The 19863-nt window shown below is 41.1% G+C and overlaps 4 protein-coding genes across 5 annotated transcripts in view; all 4 read right to left on the reverse strand.

The window, feature by feature from the left end:
• Window positions 1-1066: 1066 nt before the first annotated feature.
• LOC125895004 (protein NLRC3-like) lies at window positions 1067-6676 on the reverse strand. Its single transcript, XM_049586772.1, has 4 exons — window positions 6597-6676; window positions 6231-6459; window positions 4253-6110; window positions 1067-1181 (listed from the first exon to the last, which is right to left on the reverse strand). Exons 2-4 carry the CDS (start codon window positions 6265-6267, stop codon window positions 1067-1069), a joined length of 2010 nt encoding a protein of 669 aa, XP_049442729.1. The 5' UTR covers window positions 6268-6459; window positions 6597-6676.
• On the reverse strand, window positions 6343-9385 carry LOC125895005 (protein TonB-like). The gene is made up of 4 exons (XM_049586773.1): window positions 9285-9385; window positions 8883-9173; window positions 6597-6675; window positions 6343-6459 (listed from the first exon to the last, which is right to left on the reverse strand). The coding sequence occupies exons 1-4, from the start codon at window positions 9371-9373 to the stop codon at window positions 6343-6345; spliced, it is 576 nt and encodes a 191-aa protein (XP_049442730.1). The 5' UTR covers window positions 9374-9385.
• A 2023-nt stretch (window positions 9386-11408) lies between these two features.
• LOC125894791 (protein NLRC3-like) overlaps window positions 11409-19863 on the reverse strand; it is a 38310-nt gene continuing 29855 nt past the window's right edge. For both annotated transcript variants that reach the window (XM_049586412.1, XM_049586413.1), the window contains 3 exons: window positions 17968-18141; window positions 15881-15927; window positions 11409-15757 (listed from right to left, as the gene is read on the reverse strand). In XM_049586412.1, the coding sequence (XP_049442369.1) occupies window positions 15003-15757; window positions 15881-15927; window positions 17968-18141 (976 nt within the window). In that variant the 3' untranslated portion in view covers window positions 11409-15002. The remainder of the gene's footprint in view (window positions 15758-15880; window positions 15928-17967; window positions 18142-19863) is intronic.
• LOC125894790 (NLR family CARD domain-containing protein 3-like) overlaps window positions 15725-19863 on the reverse strand; it is a 33976-nt gene continuing 29837 nt past the window's right edge. Inside the window, exon 14 of the mRNA XM_049586411.1 lies at window positions 15725-15757. The gene's annotated coding sequence lies outside the window, so the exon portion shown is untranslated. The remainder of the gene's footprint in view (window positions 15758-19863) is intronic.

Genomic DNA, 19863 nt, shown 5'->3' on the forward strand with positions numbered 1-19863 from the left:
CTCACAGTCCCAACTAACGAAAAATACAATACTGTCCATTTTAAACAATGAACATTGAAGGAATTTTGAGCAATTTGAGCTGGTTGCAATCTGCAATCTTCACCACTAGATGCCACTAAATCACCATAAACCTTACACACTGTAACACTTTACCTTTTCTCAAGTAAGCGTTAACTATACAAGGGGGGCTCTTTTCAGGAAAATAGAAAACTTTTGAGAAAAATAAAAAAATGTTTATTCCCCCCCCCCCACCACCAAAAAAACAACAACAAATATTAAGGAATAAAGATATATGAAACTCTCAACAGAGTGTATAAATTCAAATAACACACGTTTAATTAATTCCTCCCCCCAGCGCCTATACGCACATCATGCGTAGGTTTAAATGAATAAAAAAAAAAAGGTCACATCACAAAACCAATCTCAGTCTTTGCAATCCTCAAAATAAACTCACAGTCCCAACTAACGAAAAATACAATACTGTCCATTTTCAATAACTTTTAAGTGTCTTTTGATTATTTTTGAGTCCGTGACGCACGCAAACGAAACAGTCACTCATCCAGGCGTGTCAAACAAAAATAGCGCAGATCCACACAGCAAAAACCAGTGAAAAAACAAAAATATGCGATCGATCGCTGTACCTCTGGTATAGGCTACCAGGAAAAATATATAAAAGAAACGATCTCACCCAGGGACCGCGCAGTCAATCAGGGAAAGTAATCCATCGGTTAGGTCCTGGGCACACGCTCCGTCCTCTGAGGTCGAGATGTCCAGCAGGGATACCGTGAAAAGACGGGTCTTTAAGGTAACCACTGATGGGTTTCTTTTTAATGGTCTTTTTAATTTACTTAATGTCCACAGCTCGTTACTTTTACTTTATATTCAGGTCCTAACGTTTAGGTCCGCCAGCTCTATTGTTCCTTTTCCCGGTCCCTTCTTCTCCGCCTCTTTTTTTCGTCTTCTCCGCCTCTTCCTCCCTAAATAATCTCGTCCATTTTTGTAAATTAGAAATCAGAAATCAGAATCAGAAATTTACACCCACGACAGCGGATACCCCATCTTACCCTTATACATGTACAGGCTTGTCACTCAGGTCCAGCTCTCTCAGACTGGAGGACTGCAATTTGAGAACTGAGGACAGAACTTCACAGCTTCTCTCTGAGAGGTTACAGCCACTCAATCTAAAGAGACAAGGAAGAAAGTCATTTATTTTTCTCTTTAAAAGATAATGATGTTTTAAAGGTGACACAAGCAAGGCATCGTACTTGTTCTGTTGTTGGCTTCCACCATCGGAGGATGTGAAGACCCAGTGAATTACCTTTTTTATTTTTTTGGGATTGCTGACTGAGATGTCCCCGCAACAAGTGTAAAAACTCTTTCTCAACGAGGATTCAGTATCCAGTGTTAATTTTGTTGACTAAAACTATAACAATGACAATGACGAGCTAAACATAGATCTGGATAATAAAAACTAATTTGAAATCTGTGCTTTATTTTCATTGATGAGACAAGACAGGACAAAAATGTTAATGGTGGACTATAGGACACTGAAAGCAAGAACGGCTGAATTTATCTTCAAATGCCACATGAGCGACAGGCTGGCAAACTTCAGTAAATAGTCTGCACGCTTCCCCCTAACAGACTAAAGACATACAAATATTTGCACCCTGGACTCACACACCTTTCATCTCCTCTAAATCATCTGATCCTTAACTGCACCACCACTTCACAGGATAATTCACATTTAATTTTGCACTATTCGCATAATATCTATGTCAAACATGTAAATACAACGGGGTCCAAAAGTCTGAGATCACTAGCCAAGACACTTCTTTTGTTTCAAATGTCACACTATTTTTTTCCAGTAATATCAGCTTTACAATTTGAGTGATGAGTTGAATCTTTCAAAAATGTACAGGAATTTTCAGAGTATTTCAATATTTGGTATGCCCTCCTTTTGCTTGAGTGCACTTGAGTGTGCATGGACTTCACTGGTTTGTACAAAACCTATTGACCCATGTTATCCCACCATGATCTGATAACATCACAGAATGCTTGGCTTTCTCAGCCAGCAAGTTGAGTTACTTGAATGAGCGTCAGATGAGTAAATCAAACTTGCTTCAGGTAAGTATACCTCTATCTATACCTGTACCTCTATCTATACCTATTTATACCTATACCTCTATCTATACCTATCTATACCTATACCTCTATCTATACCTATCTATACATATACCTCTATCTATACCTATCTATACCTATCTATACATATACCTCTATCTATACCTATCTATACATATACCTCTATCTATACCTATTTATACCTGTACCTCTATCTATACCTATTTATACCTATACCTCTATCTATACCTATCTATACCTATACCTCTATCTATACCTATCTATACATATACCTCTATCTATACCTATCTATACCTATCTATACATATACCTCTATCTATACCTATCTATACATATACCTCTATCTATACCTATCTATACCTATACCTCTATCTATACCTATTTATACCTATACCTCTATCTATACCTATCTATACATATAACTCTATCTATATCTATCTATACCTATACCTCTATCTATACCTATCTATACATATACCTCTATCTATATCTATCTATACCTATACCTCTATCTATACCTATCTATACCTATACCTCTATCTATACCTATCTATACATATACCTCTATCTATACCTATCTATACATATACCTCTATCTATACCTATTTATACCTATACCTCTATCTATACCTATTTATACCTATACCTCTATCTATACCTATCTATACATATACCTCTATCTATATCTATCTATACCTATACCTCTATCTATACCTATCTATACATATAACTCTATCTATATCTATCTATACCTACACCTCTATCTATACCTATCTATACATATACCTCTATCTATACCTATTTATACCTATACCTCTATCTATACCTATTTATACCTATACCTCTATCTATACCTATCTATACATATAACTCTATCTATATCTATCTATACCTATACCTCTATCTATACCTATCTATACATATACCTCTATCTATACCTATCTATACATATACCTCTATCTATACCTATCTATACCTATACCTCTATCTATACCTATCTATACCTATACCTCTATCTATACCTATTTATACCTATACCTCTATCTATACCTATCTATACATATACCTCTATCTATATCTATCTATACATATACCTCTATCTATATCTATCTATACCTATACCTCTATCTATACCCATTTATACTTACACCGATCAGCCAATGCATTGTTCTGCTGGAAAACCTTTGGTCTGCATCAGTGTTTGAGTGGGTGGAACATGTCAGGTGGTATCCACATGAATGCCAGGACCAAAGGTTTCTCAGCAGAACAATGCACTGGACCAAAATAATCAAAGTTATTCACTTCACCTGTCAGTGGTTTGAATGTTTTGGCTGATTGATGTATACCTCTATCTATACCTATACCTCTTTTTATACCTATATATACCTATACCTCTATCTATACCCATCTCTTTTTATACCTATCTATACCTATACCTCTATCTAGACACATCTATACCCATACCATATCTATACCTATACCTCTATTTATACCTATCTATACCTATATCTCTGTCTATACCTATCTATACGTCTATCTATACCCATCTATAGCTATTCCTCTTTCTATACCTATACCTCTATCTATGCCCATCTATACCTATACCTAAATTTAAACGATCTATATCTATAACTCTAGTTATACCTATGTCTCTATACCTCTATCCATACCCATCTATACCAATACTTATCTATACCTATACCTAAATCTATAACCATCTATACCTATAACTCTAGCTATACCTATGCCTCTATACCTCTATCCATACCCATCTATACCAATACTTATCTATACCTATACCTAAATCTATAACCATCTATACCTATAACTCTAGCTATACCTATGCCTCTATACCTCTATCCATACCCATCTATACCAATACCTATCTATACCTATACCTCTATCTATACCCATCTATAGCTATTCCTATTTCTATACCTATACCTCCATCTATACCCATCTGTACCTATACTTATATCTATAACCATCTATACCTATAACTCTAGCTATACCTATGCCTCTATACCTCTATCTATACCCAACTATACCTACACCTATCTATACCTATACCTCTATCTATACCTGTAACACCAGCTCTCTCAGTACTTACAGAGCTGTGTTGGAGGCTTTGACCACAGGCAGCAGCCTCAGAAGAGCCTCCTCTGAAGCAGAGTATTTCTTCAGGTCAAACACATCCAGATCTTCCTCTGATGACAGTAAGATGAAGACCAGAGCTGACCATTGAGCAGGAGAGAGTTCATCTGTGGAAAGACTTCCTGATCTCAAGAACTGCTGGATCTGCTCCACTAAAGAACAGTCATTCAGTTCATTCAGACAGTGGAACAGATTGATGCATTTCTCTGGAGACAGACCCTCCTCAATCTTCTTCTTGATGTAGTGGACTGTTTCCTGACTGGTCTGTGGGCTATTTCCTGTCCGTGTCTGCAGGGCTTGTAAGAAGGTCTGAAAGGTCTGTGAGCTACTTCCTGTCTGTGCCTGCAGGCCGTGTAGAAGATTCTGGTTGGTCTGCAGTGAAAGACCCAGGAGGAAGCGGAGGAACAAGTCCAAGTGTCCGTTTGGACTCTGTAAGGCCTTGTCCACAGCACTGCGGTGTACATATTTTAAATTCTTTTTATCTTTAAATAATTTAGATAACCAGGGCGGCATTTGTACTTCTGCCATCAGATTGACTCCAGAGTTGATGAAGGTCAGATGGACATGAAGAGCAGCCAGAAACTCCTGAACACTCAGATGGACAAAGCAGAACACCTTTTCCAGGAACAGCCCTATCTCCTCTTTAAAGATCTGTGTGAACACTCCTGAGTACAACGAGGCTGCTCTGATATCAATGCCACACTCTGTCAGGTCTGATTCATAGAAGATCAGGTTGCCTTTCTGCAGCTGATCAAAAGCCAGTTTTCCCAGAGACTCAATCATCTTCCTGCTGTCTGGACTCCAGTGTGGGTCTGTCTCAGATCCTCCATCAAACTTGATGTTCTTCAGTTTGGTCTGAACCACCAGAAAGTAGATGTACATCTCAGTCAGGGTCTTGGGCAGCTCTCCTTCCTCTCTGGTCTTCATCACATCCTCCAGAACTGTAGCAGTGATCCAGCAGAAGACTGGGATGTGGCACATGATGCGGAGGCTTCGTGATGTCTTGATGTGGGAGATGATTTTGCTGGCCTGTTCCTCATCTCTGAATCTCTTCCTGAAGTACTCTTCCTTCTGTGGATCAGTGAACCCTCTGACCTCTGTCACCATGTCAACACAGTCAGAAGGGATCTGATTGGCTGCTGCAGGCCGCGTGGTTATCCAGAGGCGAGCAGAGGGAAGCAGTTTCCCCCTGATGAGGTTTGTCAGCAGCACATCCACTGAGGTGGACTCTGTAACATCAGTCAGGATCTCATTGTTGTGGAAGTCCAGAGGAAGTCGACACTCATCCAGACCGTCAAGGATGAACACAACCTGGAACTCTTCAAACCTGCAGATTCCTGCTTCTTTGGTTTCAGTGAAGAAGTGATGCACAAGCTCCACCAAGCTGTACTTTTTCTCTTTCAGCACATTCAGCTCTCTGAAAGTCAATGGAAATGTCAACTGTATGTCCTGGTTGGCTTTGTCTTCAGCCCAGTCCAGAGTGAACTTCTGTGTTAAGACTGTTTTCCCAATGCCAGCCACTCCCTTTGTCATCACTGTTCTGATTGGTTCATCTCTTCCAGGTGAGGCTTTAAAGATGTCTTCTTGTCTGATGGTTGTTTCTGGTTTGTGTGGTTTCCTGGATGCTGTTTCAATATGTCTGACCTCATGTTCATCACTGACCTCTGCAGTCCCTCCCTCTGTGATGTAGAGCTCTGTGAAGATCTGATTCAGAGGAGTTGGGTTTCCTGCTTTAGCGATCCCCTCAAACACACACCGGAACTTCTTCTTTAGGTTAGATTTGAGTTTACGTTGACAAACTCCAGGGCGACTTTCTGAAAGAACACACAACAAACAAGATAATGAATAAATTATCATGTAAATAAAACATTGTTCATTGAAACATTAGTAAATGTCCCATTTATCCAGTTAAATCTTTAAATAAATCCTCATACTGCTCTGCAGACAGTCAGCCAGCTCCTCCTGCTTCATTCTTCTGAGGAGGTGCAGTGTGATCTTCAGAAATGCCTCTCTGCTGCTCCTCCTCTGCTCTTCATCCTCACCGTCCTACACCTCCTCATCCTCCCTCTCACTCTCTAAGCATTCTGAGAAATCTGAACTCAGAACTTTCTGGAACAACTTTAGCTCGTTCTTCACAAATGTGACAATGTTCTCCTCCAACATCTGGAACAGAATATTATGACACAATGAAACTGCAATCATGGAACCAAACATCAGATCCATGATTGACAGATTGACAATCCACTGATCTAAAAAGTACAGTGCAGAGATGTAAATGTAGTTGTTGCACATGCACAGACCATAAATATGGAGTCTAGGTGTGTCTGATGCTGCTGGGCAGACTGACCACCAGGAACTTCTGAGCTCTCCTCGTCCACACTGTGAAGGAACCATATAGAATGAGCTCATATTATGTGTGTCCACACAGAGACAAAGACAAGGTAAAGGTCCATGAAGTAATATTTAAATGTGAACAGCGAATCAGATGTCTCCATGTAGTTTATTAGTCCTGCTGAACCCACTGAGAATCAGTAGTTCAGTATGCACTATGATCTCAAGGCATTTTGAAGATCTTGAATCCAAGTGGACATTTGTGCCAAATTTAAGGAAAAAATTCCCTCAAGGTGTTCTTGAGATATTGCATTCAGGAGACAGATGGGGTCACAGTGACCTTGTCCTTTGACCACCAAATTCTGATAAGTACATTCTTGACTCAAAGTGGATGTTTGCACCAATTTGAAGAAATTCTCTCAAGGTGCTCTTGGGATATCACATTCACGAGAATGAGATGGATGCAAGGTCGCAGTCATAAAGTCAAAAAAATGTATTTATTGTGTTAGTCCAACACAAACATGTGTAAACATGTTAGTCTGCCTGAAATTGTGCTAAATGGAATTTCTAAAGTTGGACTAACACACCCAGATAATGTGATTGGCAGTTGAATTCCCTCTGCCTACAGTCAATCAGACCCAAACTGGCTGAGGCGCTCTGAGCATGCTCCACAGTTTCTGCCCTGGTCTTTGACCCTGAAGTCCAATAGCATTAAATGTCTTAGAGAAGAAGAATCTGGTAACAACATGGGTAAATCTACATCCAGAGCTGTGCATCTTTGGACTGACGAGAAGACAAAGTTCATGTTCATGTTTCACCAGTTAGCCACTGGCTAACTGTAGCTAACTTGTTTGTCGATTGTTTAGTCTGTGATGTAATACCTTAACCGGAAAAAGATCCGATACTAACAAGCTGAAGGGGGGCATATCACCACCTGCTGTAGCAGAGTCCCGTGCTTGTATACTGGGACAAGGACAGTAGTCTAATTAAATGGCCTACTCAAACTACAACCATAGCTCGACTCGACTGTACATTTAAATGTACTGACTGACCTTGACCTTTGACCACAAAAACCTATTTAGTTCATTGTTGAATTCAAGTGTATGTTTGTGCCAAATTTGAAGAAATTCCCACAAGGTGTTATTGAGATATCACATTCACGAATACAGCAGAGATGGACAGGCTGACAACCTGAAAACATAATGACTCCAGCCATGGCTGTCACAGGCACAGACACTTAATAAAAACAAGCCAAAATATACTAAGACAGGTAAAAAAAAATACAAGAATGAAAACAAGCCAAGCCAGATGTGGAGTCGACGGACATAATTGAATTTAATGTCACCAAAGCTTTTGAAAGTGACATCATAGTGCCAACAGTGGAGAAACCCAGGGTTGGCACATCCATTTTCCTAAGCTCCATTTTCAGCCAGCTGATGTCATCTTTCAGCTGAGAGTGCTTGCTGTTCACACACAGTTGAATGATTTGTGAATAGGTTAGTGCTGCAATAATGTGTGGCTGAACAACTGGCTTAAAAACTTGATAAAAATGTCAGTTTATGACTTTTTTTTTTTTTTTTTACAAAGCTACTGCTAGTTAATCACAACCCCAATGCATGCGCTGACTAACTATCAAAGACAGCAAGCAAGATTACTGATGCTCCTCTCACCTTCAAGCTGGAGATTTACCATTAATGTTGCATTTGCAGAGCCTCTAGCATCATTAAGGATCTCCACCACCCTTCCCACAGTGTGATTTCCCTCCTGCCATCCAGGAGGAGGTGCAGGAGCACCTGGGCCAAATCAAGCAGAATGCTTAATAGCTTTTATCAGTAAGCAGTCAGGATCATCACTACACTGTGCCCCCCCACCGGCGTTCTCAGTTCCCCACTGAGCCGCAAACCCCATCCATCAGTGCCGGTCACCCGCTGACATGTATCAAACTGAGACATGCACTTTCTCTATAATGCACTTTGATGTAATGTGCTGCTAACAGCTTCTGTTTTCTCGTTTTTAAGGGATTTTTTGTATTTATGTATTTTTATCCTTTCTTGTTGGATTGCTGTGGGCTGGGAGGAAGGGCATTTAATTTTTTCTGTATGCAGGTACACAAAAAAATCACAACAAACTAAATCCTGAATCAGACAACTATTTGTCATTTTTCACGTGAACAGCTGGGGTCAACACTTTGTTCCAGTGTTGGTGAAAATATGTTCAATCTTTTAACACAAACAACAGATGTCTTCAGTTTTTACCTTTCAACATCAAAAACAAGAGGAATCCCCATGGACTCATTGTTCTGCATGGACACAGAGCTGGGATCTGGTTCAGGTTCAGGTTCAAGCTCCGGTTCCGGTTTCAGTTCAGATTCAGGTCCAGGTCCAGGTTCAGATTCAGGTTCAGGTTCACGTTCAGGTTCAGATTTGGCTTCAGGTTCAGGTCTAGTTACAGGCTTGGGTCCAGGTTTAGCTTCAGGTTCTGGTCTGGGTTCAGTTCCAGGTTCAAGTCCAGGTCTAGGAGAGTCTGGTATGTGCAGATGCTCTGGGCTATAAAACAACACACACAGAACTTTCAGTGTGAGTAATGATGGCAAATAATCTCAGTGCTCAGCTCTGACATGAAGAAGAGCCATGGACAGTTAGAGATCCTCATCTCACCTCTGAGCTTCGGTCCAGCTGTCATGGTCCCCACACAGAGTGGTTTTAGAGGGACGGACTCCCTCCTCTGGTTCCTCACACTGATCCATAGCAGAGTCCACACCTTCACACAACAACCTGCTGGGAGAGATCACACATTATTTCCCATCATTCCTCTCAGTCACATGTCAAACACACAGAATTCTGACTACAGGAAACATATCAAGCTTTCGGACAGCTCATTCACCTCAATACTAATACACATGTGACTGTTTCCATGGCTCAGTAGAAATGTTGAAAAATAGCAGCGTGCACAACTCCAAAAAACTTAAGATATATAACTATATAGCTGCAAAGTCCCTGTCCCCCAAAAAACGAAATATTTCATGCATGTGGGCTGAACACAGTCATTGTCATCAGTCAAAGCAATACTTCATCTGGACTTTGACATTCAAATTAAAGGGATAGTGCACCCAAAAATGAAAATTCAGCCATTATCTACTCACCCATATGCCGAGGGAGGCTCAGGTGAAGTTTTAGAGTCCTCACATCACTTGCAGAGATCCAAGGGGAGAGGAGGTAGCAACACAACTCCACCTAATGGAGGCTGACGGCGCCCCAGATTCAAACGTCCAAAAACACATCATTGAAACCACAAAATATCTCCATACTGCTCGTCCGTAGTGATCCAAGTGTCCTGAAGCCCCGACATAAAAAGTTGTTTGGAAAAATGTCATTTGAACTCTGTTTTTAGCCTCATTGTAGCCTGTAGCTCTAACTGCTTCTCTGCGCACCATGCTCACGTGTGCACGCTTGCGCAAGACCGTGAGACATGGTTCGCTGGTCTCGCGCACAAGCGTTTCAATTATGTGTTTTTGCACGTTTGAATCTGGGGTGCCGTCAGCCTCCATTAGGTGGAGTTGTGTTGCTACCCCCTCTCCCCTTGGATCTCCGGAAGTGTTGTGAGGACTCTAAAACTTCACCTGAGCCTCCCTCGGCATATGGGTGAGTAGATCAAATTTTCATTTTTGGGTGCACTATCCCTTTAACCTGCTCACACAGGCAGCCATCTTGTTTCACAGCTGACCTTTGTTTTTAGAAGCAGCTTTAAACAATCACACAGTCAATATCAATTCAGCTGTTTCTCCAACCACAACATTAAATGATGTCATTTCAATCAATCAAAGCTCTACTTACTGAATTTCTCACCATGGACTTCATCAGGTTGCAGCTCTCTTCTGTCCTCAGCAGCTCTGTGTAAAAAAAGAATCCTAATGCTTCACTGCAACTTCAACTTTTATCAGACGAAGTGAAGTGATGCTGTATCGTATCCTTCATTAGTGTGTGTGTGTGTGTGTGTGTGTGTGTTTCTGTGGCCCCATGTGACTAATGTATGCGGTCTGACTGGTTGGACTGAATCTGAGCTGTGTTGACAGGATCAAATGTTATTGTCAACAGAACCTGTACAAAGTCGCTTTGATTCAAACCAAGCAAATTCATCATCTCATGTCATCGTGTAACAAACTAACCAACTTTGATTTAAAGAAAAAGAAAAGTTAAAAGAAATCAAAGTTTTGAATTCTGCTGTTCAGAGCAGATAGTTCAGAGGACCCCTGACAGCCGTCTGTCACCTTGTCTTCTTGTATATGAAGAGTAGTGTGGAACTGATGAAACCTTTGCAGCCGTTGCTGTGCAGAGTTTAACTTCCTGGCTACAAACCATAGACTGTAAAAATAAAAACTGAGTAAACACATTCATAAAGACAACAGAGACTGACCCGAGAGAGTTGGCTTTGTCAATCTGGCTGTACCTGTTGGGGCGAGGCAAATTATCCCTTACCATCCTTACTGCAGATAAATGATGTCATCCTATAATTTCAAGCACATCTGCACCCAGATTTCACCTGACTCAAAATATAATGAGCCCAATAATAGAAAACACCTGTGTGGCTGTGCAGACACTTTAATTTGTAATATCTAAAGCTGTCAGATAAATGTAGTGCAGTGCAACATGTACCTTTGAGATGTAGTGGAGTACAAGTATCAAGTAGTACTACATGGAAACATTCGACTCATTGAGACAGAAATGTGTCGCATGTGAAAGAGTTACAGATAGTTTGGTCTGATCCCAACGTCCACTCTCATGCACTTTGTATTTATTTATTTAATTGTTTTATAATGGTATAAAGTCCAAATAGTAAAATAGAAAAAATAAGAAATGTTTCAGGAGAGGTTAAGGAGGTTTATACAAACAGACCTCTGCTCAACTGAAGGAGAAAACAGACAATGACCCAAAAAAGAGATTATACAGAAAAATACAACAAAAGATAAATAACAACAGGAAAAATAATACAATATAAACCAAGAAATACAGGGAGCACAGTGCAAAGAAAAAAGAAAAAAATGGTGTAAAAATATATGTATAAGTCAAGAAATAATAAGACATCATGAATTGAATGTAATGATAATTTCCTTGTAAAATTTTCTAAGCAAAAGGGCTCTTGACAAAATGTGCTGTGGTGTTCCAAATTTGTACACGATATCTGAAGGCATTTTGTGGAGGGTGGAGCTGATTACTCTGTCTTGTATTATATGAGCGAATTTGGGAATTTAATTTAAAGAAACTTTACTTGACTTCATACGAGTAGAGGACATCTCTGCTAGTCACTAAGCTAATTTGTACAACATAAAATGCCACAGGCTTGTGCTAATAATGTTAGTATATTGTATTTGTTTGGAAAACATATTTAGTATAAGACAGTTGTTTTGTCAATGAATCCTGTGAGCTGCGGTGGAGCCGAATTTTGTAACTTCACCTTTGTTAAATGTTGCTGTTGTTCCCGGCTTCATATAGGCTGAAGCAGAGGAAATCTCTGCTAACCGCAAGGCTAATTTATGCAATGTAAAATACCATAGGCTTGTGCTAATAGCGTTAGCATGTTGTATTTGTGGGGAAAATGTGTCCAGATAAAGATAAGTGTTTGTCTGTGAATGCTGTGAGTTATAGTGAAGCTGAATTTTGTTTGTGTACTTGAAACTGTCTCTATTAAGCCATGTTTAATGTGTGTTTAACGTGTGTTTTGAATCAACTAAACTTTACAGCACTTCACACAAACTCCATCGCCACCTAGTGTGTTGGAGGTGTAACTGCAGAGTGACACAGACACACCACCACACAAGTATAAATCCTCACAACGGCATTGGCTCTGCATAGAGCTGATGCACAAGTATAAATCTGCATTTACTTCAATGACACAACAACAACAACAACAACAACAACAGTGTTTCATGATTTGCTAATATGTTGTTGTGTAAGTTTGTTGTGTTTTCTATTTTATTAGCATGAATTCTGCACTGAGCGCTGTTGGCTGTTGGCTGGGTGTTTTCTTTTTTCTGAGCGCCGACGGAAAAATGTTTAACTTTGTGTGAAAACACAGTGCTCATCACTGTCACTTCAGCCATTCAATCACAGTGGAGGAGGAACAAATACCGCAAAGACAAACTATCACATCTTCAGGCTGTTCTCGTGTATTGTTCATATGTTTTCCTACAAAAAGAAATACACCACAATTTGTACAGGTCAGACGTAATAGAGTGTGCCAATAAACCCAGAACTCCGTTAGCGCTTTTAGCACTTCCGATTCTCTCGTCTAAAAGTCAGTACGTTTTTTGAATGGGATTTTGGTGAAATGCCTCAAATAAGGTCTGTGGTTAACAAAAGCTTAAGCGAGTTTCAGGTTTTGTTCTACGACATAAAACACGTCAGTAAATACCCTTCTTGTGAATTTTGAAGCTTTCACGTGTTGTAAAAAAGACGGTTGCTAACAAGTTGCTCAATACGACTACAAACCCTGCCGGGGACATTAAACGTCATCACCCCCGAACAGGCGAGAGTGCTGGCAGTCCGCCATTACAGCTTCTTATTTAGCTTAAACAGTCCGATTTCCCCATTATACAATGTTTTTAAAATAAAGCGGCCGAAATCAGTTGAAAGCTTAGTGGCGGTGACGTCAAGAGTCATGCGACCGTGGAGTAGTCATGTAGTCCGTTAAAGCCTAACGTTAGCTTTTTACTTCTGGCGATCGCATTTAAGCTTCAAATGCGATATGAAAGGTGTTCATATGTGAAGATTATCTCGCTGAACAAAACCTGTAAGTATCATAAACTTGTGTTAGCCACAGAGCTTATTTTCTGACATAATCCAAAACGCAATGCAAAAATCACATTCACTTTCTCTGCCGGGAACCAGCACGATGCTAAACTTCCGGGTTTTGACGTCAGGCCTGGCACACTTTATGATCAGGCAATAATTTGTGTATAACTCCTCCCTCCCAGCTGCAGTCAGAGCAGGAGATGTTAACCCCTCCACGTCCAGACTGCAAGTGAATCGCACATGCGTGGAACCGCCGCTGGCTGATCCCGACCTGGTTTACAGTCAGGGCAGGATGTAAATGTAAAATTTTCTTTGTCTAATATAAATCACTGAAAGAAGGTTCATTTGTAGTTCTAAACATATTCAGGGGTTTTTTTTTTACTCAGTTTTTGTCTCTCCCATGACGTTATTCCTCTCTCCTACAGCAGCCATTACAATTACATGTGTATGGACAATTATGCAAATTAGGCGATGATGTCATTTAGTGACTTCTAGTGACTTTTAGGACAGCCAATAGCTACTTTTCTTACTGAGGAGTTGGCAACAGTGCACTTGGACATTCTCTGCCTGGACGTTCATTGAAATGCATTACAGAAAGTCAGTTTCTTTCGGTTTTATGAGCTTTTTCTGAGGTTTGAAGTTTAACAATGGTCAAACGGTGTGCATGGGGTACATGCAACTCTGACACAAGGTATCCTGAGAGGCTGGGCGACCAGGTGTATTTTTACACTTTAAACCACATCTCAAGCGAGAAAAGTGTCTCCTTTGGATAAAGTTGTGTGGTAACGTTAGACCACAACATCAACTCAACGTGAATAAGATTAACAATGATGTCTACATCTGTTCTAAGGTAAGTCAACATTGTGTTTGAGGCAACATATTGTCACTTTGCTGGAAAGAAATATAAAGTTATCTTTAACATCTCTAGCTAACGTTAGCTAAAGATAGCCTAACGTTAGCTCCTAGCTGCGTTGTTCATCATGTCACCTTGTTTGCTGGGAGTTCATTAGCCTATTTTGTTCTAGTTTTGTACTTTGGTGATGGTACATCATTGTTAGCTGTTGTCCAAAGGGCTCTAGTTAAGCTAACGTTAACTTCTGGAGCTTAGCTTCATTAACTTATCTGTAATGGCAGAGATAACAAAGGTTGGCAAACGTTATGCTGAATGATTCAGTGTAAATACTGTAGCACCAAACTAACGGAGAGACACTCTTGGTAAAGATGGTAAAAAGGCCGTTATCCTTTTCTCATATTCTGAGCCAAAAACCTTAACTTCAGTGGAACAATGCTGATCCTCTATCTTGTTGTCTTTGATTTTCCCCAAACCTAACCTTCTTAACTTTACAGTAAGTACATAATATCATTGATGGGGCACCAATTCATCATCGTATGACCCGTTGTATGAGGATACGTTGGTTAAGTGCTGAACAATAGATAATATACTGATAATATACTGTATACGTATATTGTGTTTCCTCTAATGAGCCCACACAGACCAGTAGGTTCATCCTCTCTCCCTGCATGCTTCACCCTTCCACCCATCCAAAGGAAAAACTCTCCCTTGTGAGACATGCTGACATTTTTACTTTAGCAGATATTTCGCAGTACAGCAACCAGACGCAACCAAAGTGTCTCAAGTAAAAAAACACTGTACCCCCAAAGCACTTTAAAAGCTCCTAGCTGGGCGTTTTCTGAGGAGCAGCTGGCATTTTCGGCAGGGGAAAAAACGCTTTGGTGGACACGGGGCCTTACGGGATGAGGCACTCCCTCCTGCAGAGAACACAGAGACACTGAGGAACCGGACCAACCAAACCAGAACCTAAACCCTGGATACAGAGGTTCAGTGAATGTGGTGTTGATGGTGTGGAGGTGGATCAGTGTGTCAGAGGACACTCTGTAGAAAGACAAAGTGCCAGCAGGACAGTCCACATACACTGCTACTCTACCAGAGGCAGAGGAGGAGGAGGAAGAAGACGAGGAGGATGTGGAGGAGTTAGTAGTGATGGGTGTTCTGCTGTTGTTGTGCCAGACAGAGTAACCAACATCTGAGCAGAACAGACTCCAGGACTGATCATTCCATCCAAACACACAGTCTTCTCTGGCTCCTTTCCGTCTGATTCCTCTGTAACTCACTGATACATCCACCTCTCCACTCCACTCCACCTCCCAGTAACAGCGACCAGTCAGACCGTCTCTACACAGCAGCTGAGGCCAGTAGTCAAATCTGTCTGGATGATCAGGATACGGCTGCTCCTCTTTCACATGTGTCACCATCCTGTTGTTGTCCGATAGTTTGATCTTTCTGTTCACTGTGTTTGTGTCGAGTGTGAGTTCACAGGAGTCTGATGGAAAGAGCAAGACGCAGCTGCCGTTATTATTGTATCTATGACATCAGAGATCTGATTGAGTGATGTCACAGTTTGAAGATGGATGATTTTCATGAATCAAATTCAAAACACACTTACACTTCCTCAGACCTGGTCTCAACCACTGGACTCCACCAGGCTCCACCCTGAAAGGAGGAGGGAGGTCAGAGCAGCACATTTTCTCTCAGTATGGAAACATGGACATGACATCAGAGCTGCACAATATCAATCCAGAAAAGATGAAGGATGTTCTGAAGGGCAACAGTTTTACCATTGTTGCATTGGAGGGTTGCATAAAGTGTTCATTTTGGCAGCTATTTTAGATTTAGTCTAAGTCTTGAGACAAAAATACTTTTAGTCACATTTTAGTCATTTTTATTCTTCAGACTTTTAGTTAATGAAAACTCAAAACATTTTAGTCATTATGTTTTTTGCTTTTTTTTTTTTTATCTTCAAACTAATCCAGTGAGGGTTAACTCATGTATCAGAAATTAGAATCAATGTGACAGGTTGTATAAAAATTTAATTTAGACATTTTTTTTCCCTACATCTACAAATAATTTCTGCACACTTCCAAACTGTCATGTCTCCAGCAGTGTTTGACAGGTTTAAGGGCTAATTTACAAGCACACACTTAATGATCATCATTTGAAAAGCTCAACATCTCTCTATTTATGCTCTCAACAAATAACTAATGTGAGCCAACTAGGATTTGTCCCCAGGTTCATTTTAAACTCTGACTTATCCATGTGACTGTTAAGAAGCAGAAACATAACTTGTGTCTTCATGTGCAACATGTTAGTCTGGAGGTTTAAACTGGTGTCCTCTCACAGAGTTGGTGATTCAAACTAAACTTTCATCTCTGTCAGAGAAAACTGATCTGAGTTCAGACTGTTAACTGACAACACAGCTACACTCACAGATAACTGAGCCTCCTACCTGCCTGTCAAACACCATCAACCCACAAACCTTCTCCAGTCCGGACTGAGTGGAGTCCTGCGGGGTGAAGCTGTGAAGGCTGCGAGCGGAGCTAGCTGCTAACAGCCACCGCTGCAACTAACAAACTCCACAAATCCATTCAGCAGCTCCACCATCCACAGTCAGACACACACGGCTGATTATTTACTGCTGAATTAAAGCTCCGCTCTAAATGTTCCTGCGGGCTACTATAACATCCTGGTGCAGACTACTTACTGGAGTTTACCAGCCTGTCACTCATGCAGCATTTGAAGATAATTGCAAGCACGGCTGATCTCTGCTTTCAATGTCCGATTGTCCACCACAAACATTTTCATCACATCTCATCTCAACGAAAATGAAACATAGATTTTGTCTTAGACCATAGATTTTATTATCAAGATATATTTTTAGGTCATCATCATCTTGTTTTCATCATGGAACAAAAGTCATTGATGATTAATTTTCATCATAGTTTTGGTAAACTAAATCAACACTGGTTGCCTATATAGAATGAATGCTTATAAGCTGTCCCTGCTGTGGTACACACAAACGCACGTCAAGGCTGACAGACTCTTCCTGAACCTATTACTTCGTCAACTTCTACCAATCAAATTAGCCACAAAACAATGTTTGAGGTCAGGCTAGGTCACTGCAAAGAGTATCCAAGTTTTGATTGCGGTTATGTAAGAAGCAGACACAAGCCTAGCCTGTAGCTTCTCGAAAGTAATCTTGCTGTAAATGTACTGTATGTTAGCCCTACCAGAGATATTTGGGGTTTTCCCTGCTGTTATATGGCCTAGGTGCCATACATATTTACATAAAAATAACATGGACAGCATCTCAACAAGCCGATGCATGGGACTGGACTGTTAGCTATCAAACTGGCCAGCAAGCAAAATTCACCAAAGTGAAGTGGTTGAGTCACTCTGTTAGAATGACGGGTTGATTAACAAATCAATCAACCTTAGTAAACTAAGAAGCCCCGGCTAAACTGGGTGTTGTCATGTTAACAAAGTGAGATGGAGCCATGAAGGCTAAACCTGACTGTCGTCCAAATTTCCAAATGTAATAGCAAGTTACATCCTACTTAGGTTGAGTGCAAACAATCCATCTTCTCAACTCTACTGCTCTCCCTCTGATCTTATTTCCTGACAGTGTTACAGGGAATACGTTTCTACCTCCTCTATCAAACTAATTGTCTTTGGCTGCCGCAGGCCTCTTCATACCTGATCGTTTCCAGTCTCCATTGTGGATCCTCCCGTCCAGCAGACAACAGCTTGACTCCTGAGTCTCCTGGATGATTGTAGCTCAGGTCCAGCCCTCTCAGATGGGAGGGGTTGGACTTTAAAGCTGAGGCCAGAGAAACACAGCCTTCCTCTGTGATCAGACAGTCTGACAGCCTACAGATACACAAAACAACACACGTTGCATCATCTGACGGTAGTCTAAGGGCTAAAAGGTACTGTATCTATTAGTGTCATCACCAATATAAAATCTTTGAATCTAATACTTCCACTACCTCATAATTCAAATGACCTACAACTGTAAGGTTTTTATTATGGTTGGATACATAAAATCTGAGTGGGTCATGTTCAAAACCTCCACTGTGGAGGCTGCCGCTCGGAGTTGTGGTCGGAAGGTCGTTGGTGCCTGTTGTGATGGTAACCTATGGGGCTATGCTGCATTTTTGTGCCCTAAAATGAATTGTTTTAAATGTAGACATGCAGTAAGCATGCTCAAAACACCACAGTGATGCCACAGCGGTAAAAATGCTTTCCCGAGCTCCTATTTTTCAGGGCGTGACGGCTGCACCCTGAGATAAACTGAGTTCAACTTTTAAAGTGCAGCAGCATGCACTGCATGACATGTGATAAGGACCAACCAATCACAGCTGACAGACATCTTTTCCTTTATCCATAAATGTCAGTCTGATGAATATGTAGAAGCATTTAAGGAGCATTTTAGTGCAGAGCTGTCAGAGCTTAACATCTGTCCCACGAACAACAAGCCTATACATAAACAGTGCCTGGAAGAAGATCAACTCTGCACTCAGGATTTCTGGTAAGTAGGCTGTGATATGGTGCTTTTTAAGGTTGCTTGGCAACCTCAGACACAACCTGCCTCCACGCCCCTGAAAGTTAGCACTGAGTAGGCACAAGAGTAGTGCCCAGTGCCCAACCTCATGTTTTCCAGGCCTTTTGGGCTTAGTTGGACAAGGGGTCTCTTGAAGCAGCAGAAACTTACTGGGTGGCTAGAAGGGCTGCAGCTACAACGATTGCAAAAGCAAAACCCAAGTGTGAAAGATTTCAGGGAGGCTATGAAGAAGGACTTGACCTCAAGGAAATTCTGGCAAAGTATTAGACAACTCTGGAGGGAAAAACAGGGCTTGGCTAAGACTGTGTCCAGCAGGGGACGAGAACTGCTGACCCAGATTGGGAATATTGTTCAACGCTGGAAAGAGCTCTCTGAGGAACTCCTGAAACCGACCAACACATCCTCTGTGCAGGAGGCAGAGTTTAAAGACTGAAGGAGAGTCTTATCCATATCCTTGGCAGATGTCTCAGAGTTAGGCATAATGTTCCTCAATGACAAGGTGCCAGGCGTGAATGCCATACACCCTAAAATGCTTAAGGTCTGGACATTGTTGGGCTGTATTTGCTGACACGCCTCTTCAGTGTTGTGACAGGGGTGGGGACAGTGCCTGTGGAATGGCAGACTGAGGTAGTGGTTCCCATTTTTCTTTTTCTTTTTTTCTTTTTTAAATGGGACTAAAGGGTAAACTCCAATTATGTATCTGGAAATAACCCTGCAGGAAGGAAGCTCTAAACAACCGCCAACCTTCAGTTTCAAAAGTGAAAATATGATTTGTGTCCTGGCCATTAAAATGGACCAGCTCTTAATCCTTGCAGAGCTGCTAGAGGGGTCATGGTAATTTCCCCATCCAGTCTTTATGTGCTTTGCGGACTTGAAGAAGGTTTACAACAGTGTCCCCTCAGGGAGTCCTGTGGGGGGCACTGCAGGAGTGTGGGGTACCAGGACTGTTGCTCTGAGCCATCCAGTCCTTGTATAACCAAAGTGAGAGCTGTGTCTGTATGCTTGGCACAAACTCAAACAGGTTTTCA

This window comes from Epinephelus fuscoguttatus, linkage group LG9 (genome assembly GCF_011397635.1).
Source record: "Epinephelus fuscoguttatus linkage group LG9, E.fuscoguttatus.final_Chr_v1".
In the NCBI taxonomy this organism is placed as follows: domain Eukaryota; kingdom Metazoa; phylum Chordata; class Actinopteri; order Perciformes; family Serranidae; genus Epinephelus; species Epinephelus fuscoguttatus.